Genomic DNA, 6855 nt, shown 5'->3' with positions numbered 1-6855 from the left:
AAATAAAAAAACATTTAAGCTAATTAATTTTCGCTAAATTTATTTAAGTATTTCCCCCCGCTCTTTGTGGAAAATAATGAAAGAAAATAATCCGTTAAGCGACTGTTTAGGGGGAAAAAATAAACAATTAAGTCAGTTTTTTGTGTAAAGCTGGGCAGAAACTTATAGCAGAAACATTCATAAATTATTTATCCAGAGGAACAGAACGGAATATGTTATTCAGTCTTATACAATAAATTCTATAGGCATTCATTCTCCAATCGTAGTCAAAATTCATGTATATTGTTTTGAAAGGAAGGAGGAACACTTTATCGAAAATATTTCGTACCAATTAGTTGCTTTATCTAAACAGTAATTGAAATTTGGCTTTAATATATGTATGTATATAGTAAGTTATGAATTTTACTACACAAAACACTGCCAATATTTAAGAGATATATTTTATGCAGTAATCACTTTCCTAACATATATAACTTGTATAAGTTAAATTAATATAACACTTAGCAGGACTAGTGTATAGTGAAATACACTCACTTTAACTTATCTATCTATATTTCTAAACTACATTTATTCTAAGTTATAAGACTAAATATTTCTTCATCTATCATGAACACTACTCATAATATTATGAAATAAAATGACAAAACCACACAAAAATTTATTTCTTATATTATCATTGACATTCACACATGACTTAGCATACCATACAGAACAAACAAAAAAGTCGTTCTTATATTTACAAAGTAGAGCGCAGAGAAACTTACTTGCTGATGTAAGAACTGAAGTGGCATTGAAAAATCTAAAAATAACACGAATTATTTCAGAATTATTCTAAATATAATGCAGAATGTGTCAGTACTGGTATTCACTCAATATAAACCTGCCTACCTATCTCAATAATTAGAATAGTATTCCCACTTCAGTTTGACACTCTAATAGTAAAAAACTTGTCATCAGAACAAATGCAGCATGTTCGGAGTATTTTCCTTTTAAATTGTATCCATTCATCGTCGCTTACAAACAGTTAACATTTGCATGAATACTGAAAGTACGAATGGCTTCGATCAATAAAAATGTTTTGAAATCTTAATTAGCATATGAAGAAAAAAATACATTTGTAAAGAAGGAAAAACTCCTGCAGGTAAATAATAAACCAAAAAAGTACACTTCTTTTAAATAATTATATCTGAATCAAAAAACATAAATGTAAAATATTCAAATTTGGCAAGTAAATATAGTAAAAAAAAATTATGAAGCTTCATTTCAAAATAACGAACAGTCACTGCAGGACTAGATGTAAGTTTAATGACAACATTCCCTTAACAGGAATTGCAGGAGTTGTTATTTCTGCCACAATGCCGCTGGCAAATTTGGTGTATTGAACATCTCTGAAATCGTTAGATGTAAATTTAATTCAAATTATAACTAGTAACTGCAATATACGAAGTGAGTGAGAAAGACCATACTATGTTAATAAAAGATGCAGGATTTGCTATTGATCCCATCATGCTGCTCGAACATTTGTTTTGACGTACCCTTCTCCCCAAAAATTTAATACGTATAGAACTGCTCTAATATAAAAAAATATTATAAGTAACTGAAAGATAAGGGAGTAAGTGAGCAAGCCCGCATTACAGTAGACAGAACACATAAATTGCAGTTGACACCACTAGGCTGCTTGTGTATTTAATGCTTCTTCCGAAAATGTGAAAAATGCGCTCATCCCAAAAAGACAATCATCAACTGGAGGAGCGGAAGAGGTTGGGGAATACTGCACTCCCTTACGAGAGAATGCAGGAGTTGCATCTGCTGCCACTGTGGGCTTGTGTATTTGACGTATCTTCCAAAAATGTAAAGCCTGCTCTGATCCCAAAAAGACAATCATCAACTGGAGGAGTGGAAGATAGCTGGGAAGACTGCATTCCCTTACGAGAGAATGCAGGAGTTGCATCTGCTGCCACTTGGCACTCTTGTATTTGATTTTACGTGTCTTCCAATAATGTAAAGCCTGCTCTGATCCCAAAAAGACATTCATCAACTGGAGGAGTGGAAGATAGCTGGGAAGACTGCATTCCCTTACGAGAGAATGCAGGAGTTGCATCTGCTGCCACTGTGCGCTCTTGTATTTGACGTGTCTTCCGAAAATGTAAAGCCTGCTCTGATCCCAAAAAGACATTCATGAACTGGAGGAGTGGAAGATAGCTGGGAAGACTGCATTCCCTTACGAGAGAATGCAGGAGTTGCATCTGCTGCCACTGTGCGCTCTTGTATTTGACGTGTCTTCCGAAAATGTAAAGCCTGCTCTGATCCCAAAAAGACATTCATGAACTGGAGGAGTGGAAGATAGCTGGGAAGACTGCATTCCCTTACGAGAGAATGCAGGAGTTGCATCTGCTGCCACTGTGCGCTCTTGTATTTGACGTGTCTTCCGAAAATGTAAAGCCTGCTCTGATCCCAAAAAGACATTCATGAACTGGAGGAGTGGAAGATAGCTGGGAAGACTGCATTCCCTTACGAGAGAATGCAGGAGTTGCATCTGCTGCCACTGTGCGCTCTTGTATTTGACGTGTCTTCCGAAAATGTAAAGCCTGCTCTGATCCCAAAAAGACATTCATGAACTGGAGGAGTGGAAGATAGCTGGGAAGACTGCATTCCCTTACGAGAGAATGCAGGAGTTGCATCTGCTGCCACTGTGCGCTCTTGTATTTGACGTGTCTTCCGAAAATGTAAAGCATGCTCTGATCCCAAAAAGACAATCATCAACTGGAGGAGTGGAAGATAGCTGGGAAGACTGCACTCCCTTACGAGAGAATGCAGGAGTTGCGCTTGCTGCCGCTGTGCCGCTCGCGTATCTGCTCGAGGTGCTCCAGCTGGGCGGGCGAAGGGATGGCGTGCGAGGCCGAAGGGTCGTGCGCGCCCTCCGAGATGGAGTGTCGCGCCATGGACTGGCGCCGCTTCTTGCGCAGGGCCGGGCTCAGATTGTACTTGACCTTGGCCTGAGCCAGCAGCTCCTTGAACACCTTCGTCACGTTCACGTTGTCCTTGGCCGACGCCTCCACAAAGCCGTTCTCCCAGTCGACAGTCACCACAGACTCTGTCGTGTCCACTTCCACCTGCAACAGCCGCCAGGTAAGGTCAGTGTTAGCTAGGGCTTCATCTACATGCTAGTGTATGTTACATTCCTCCCATATGCTTCAGGATGTAACATATCTTCCATGTGTAACTGGACAACACACACCTCATATATGCTACTTTGGATATGTTTCTGGTAAACACCCAAAATCATGCAGTATTTAAAGCTACTGGACAATATTCACCTTTCTTGTGGTTTTGAACAAAAGAAACCTCCAACATGCCCTTGGATGATACACAGCACCAACAGGTTACTGCAGGGCACCTACCTCCTATATTCTACTAGATTACAGTCACCATCCATGTGGTTCTGAATCAACAGAAACATAGAGCATGCTCTTGGATAGCACATCCCATAAATAGTTTACTGGAGGATACCTACCACCTATATTATACTGGGTAAAAGACACATTTCGCATGATTCTGTACATCAGAAATCTCCAAAATGCCCTTGAATGACAAGCACCACTAACAGGATACCGGATGACACACACCTCCTATGTGCTACTGGATAAATGTCACCATCCACATGGTTCTGAACAGTAGAAACACAGAACGTGATCTTGGAGACTACTGGAGGGCACCTACCTCCTATGTACTACTGGATAACAGTCACCATCCACGTGGTTCTGAATAGTAGAAACACAGAACGTGATCTTGGAGACTGCTGGAGGGCACCTACCTCCTATGTGCTACTGGATAACAGTCACCATCCACGTGGTTCCGAACAGTATAAACACAGAACGGGCTCCTGGAGACTGCTGGAGGGCACCTACCTCCCGGGACTCGGGGGCCAGATCCAGCTTGTTGCCCACCACCACGATGGGCACGGCGGTGCTCTTCTTGGTCTCGTGTATCTGGTCCCTCAGCGCGCGCACCTCCTCGAAGCTGGCGGCATCGGTCACGTCGTACACCAGCACGAAGGCGTCCGCCGACGAGATGGACAGCGCGCGCATGGCCGGGAACTCGTGGTCGCCCGACGTGTCGAGGATGTCGAGCCGCAGGCTGACGCCGCCCACGCTGAAGTCTCCGTGGTGCATCTCCTCGATGGTGCGCCGGTACTTGGGCGAGAAGGTGCCGTAGAGGAACTGCGTGATGAGCGAGGACTTGCCCACCTTGGCTGCGCCCAGGACGACGATCTTGTGGCGGGCCGCTGTGGTGGGCGCGGCTGAGGCGAGGACCCCGGCCTGGTGGGACTGGTCGTGGCGCTCGGACCTGCGACAACACGTCGCTTTCCCAACTTGAGTACTTTTCAAATTACTGTTGGTATTTTTTATCACAAACACAACCTCTTACATTTACTTCTCATAGCATCAGTTAGTAATGAAGATACGTACAACCAAACAGTGAACGATGATCTCATCGGCACTTAACATATCCCCGTGAAGGACATGTAAGAGGAAATCCCATACCTATACCTGGTAGGTTTTGTAATACCTGCATTGCACACGGATACAGCAGCAACTTGAAAATATGAGTACATCCCGAAACATGATTTTAACATATCCCCGTGGTGGGGAATGTAAGAGGAAATCCCATACCTATACCTGGTAGGCCTAGTACTACCTGCTGTACACAGAGTTTCAGCAGCAACGTGAAAACATGGGTACATTCCGAAACATGAATTTAACATATCCCCGTGGTGGGCATGCAAGAGGAAATCCCATCCCTATACATGGTAGGTCTATTAATACCTGCATTGCACACAGATACAGCAGCAACGTTAAAACATGGTTACTTCCTAAAATTTGGTAGCATCTCCAACAATAACTTCAACCATACATCTGTGGCCATGCGGAATGTTTGTAGAAATGTCGCGCTGGTTACCTGGCCATTCGGAATGCGTGCAGGAATGTCGCGCTGGTTATCTGGCCATGCGGAATGCGTGCAGGAATGTCGCGCTGGTTACCTGGCCAGATACGTGCAGGAATGTCGCGCTGGTTACCTGGCCATGCGGAACGCGTGCAGGAATGTCGCGCTGGTTATCTGGCCATGCGGAATGCCTGCAGGAATGTCGCGCTGGTTACCTGGCCATGCGGAACGCGTGCAGGAATGTCGCGCTGGTTATCTGGCCATGCGGAACGCTTGCAGGAATGTCGCGCTGGTTATCTGGCCATGCGGAATGCCTGCAGGAATGTCGCGCTGGTTATCTGGCCATGCGGAACGCGTGCAGGAATGTCGCGCTGGTTATCTGGCCATGCGGAATGCCTGCAGGAATGTCGCGCTGGTTATCTGGCCATGCGGAATGCCTGCAGGAATGTCGCGCTGGTTACCTGGCCATGCGGAACGCGTGCAGGAATGTCGCGCTGGTTATCTGGCCATGCGGGATGCCTGCAGGAATGTCGCGCTGGTTACCTGGCCATGCGGAACGCGTGCAGGAATGTCGCGCTGGTTATCTGGCCATGCGGAATGCCTGCAGGAATGTCGCGCTGGTTACCTGGCCAGGTGCCTGGGGTCGTCCTCGGGCTCCTCCTTCAGGAAGGAGGACGGCTGAAGGCTGAAGCGGCGCCTGAACTGGTGGCGCCCCTTCATGGCGCCTCGCTGCGGGCGCTCAATGTCCGCTCCTCATGGTTCCCCCCGTCACCCTGCGGACAACATCGCACACGCAACTGCACTGCTGTCGTGTTCACGTGTTTCACAGTTCACTCTCACTTATACGTTGGGACATTGGGACTGGGACAATTCGCGGGTTCGGTGACCTCCAGGATAGACTCCACGATCCTCTGCCTACTCGCGCAAACGACATCTGTTCATTGGCTGCTGACATATAAATAGAGACTGGAAAAATTCGCAGATTCATCTCGCGATAGTCTAAAATTCATACACGTATACCTTTAAGCTGCTCTTGCTATTGGCTCACTGTTAGTCTGGGCGACTCTTGGCCAATGAGAAACCCCTCAACCAAAGAAGTGACGAATCTCGGGCAATACCAGTTGAGACGACTCACAAGTCAGCAGCCAACGAACTGGCGTTATTTGCCCCGAGTGTACAGAGGACTTTGTAGACTATCCTGAAGGTCATCTAAACCGCAAATTTTTCAGGTCCCTACGTATACAGCGTCTCAACTGGGTGACGTGATTCCATACTTCTTTGATTAAGGGTCTTCAATTGGCCCTGACTCCTCCAGATTAACAGTGAACCAATAGAAGAATTTTGTCATATCACGAAATAAATCCACGAATTTTTTCCCGTGTCTACTTATGCACAAGAGTAGGTATTTTTCGTGAAAAATTTTTTTTTTATCAGATTGGCTTATTTTGGCTTGTTTTCTGTGTGTTAGCATATTATTTTTTTTTAAATGTCCGTTACTGAGGTTTATAATGACATAGGCCTACAGTGTAACCAGCAAAGGCTGGTGTCCACAAACGTTCTTAAATCAATTTTCCCCATTGCAAGAATCATTCAAAGAACGTGTATACAGAGTGTGTCTGAATTCAACCAAAAAAACCTCGTGCTGCAGGTTCATCACTAGGGACCTGAAATATTCGCGGTTTCGATGACCTCCAGGATAGTCTACACGGTCCTCTGTACACTCGGGTAAATAACGCTAGTTCGTTGGCTGCTGACTTGTGAGTCGTCTCAACTGGTTTGCCCGTGATTCGTCACTTATTTGGTCGAGGGTTTCTCATTGGCCCAGAGTGGCCCACACGAACAGTGAGCCAATAGCAAAAGCAGCTTAAAGGTACGAGTGTATGAATTTCAGACTATCGCCAAATGTATCTG

At 45.1% G+C, this 6855-nt stretch overlaps 1 protein-coding gene across 1 annotated transcript; it reads right to left on the bottom strand.

Moving 5' to 3' along the window:
• Window positions 1-2801: 2801 nt before the first annotated feature.
• On the bottom strand, window positions 2802-5664 carry LOC134540460 (ras-related protein Rap-2c). The gene is made up of 3 exons (XM_063383229.1): window positions 5570-5664; window positions 3909-4347; window positions 2802-3113 (listed from the first exon to the last, which is right to left on the bottom strand). Exons 1-3 carry the CDS (start codon window positions 5662-5664, stop codon window positions 2802-2804), a joined length of 846 nt encoding a protein of 281 aa, XP_063239299.1.
• Between the last annotated feature and the right edge of the window lie 1191 nt (window positions 5665-6855).

This window comes from Bacillus rossius, chromosome 16 (genome assembly GCF_032445375.1).
Source record: "Bacillus rossius redtenbacheri isolate Brsri chromosome 16, Brsri_v3, whole genome shotgun sequence".
Classification (NCBI taxonomy): domain Eukaryota; kingdom Metazoa; phylum Arthropoda; class Insecta; order Phasmatodea; family Bacillidae; genus Bacillus; species Bacillus rossius.
Note: the sequence above shows the minus strand (reverse complement) of the source record. Positions and strands in the feature narration are given on the sequence as shown.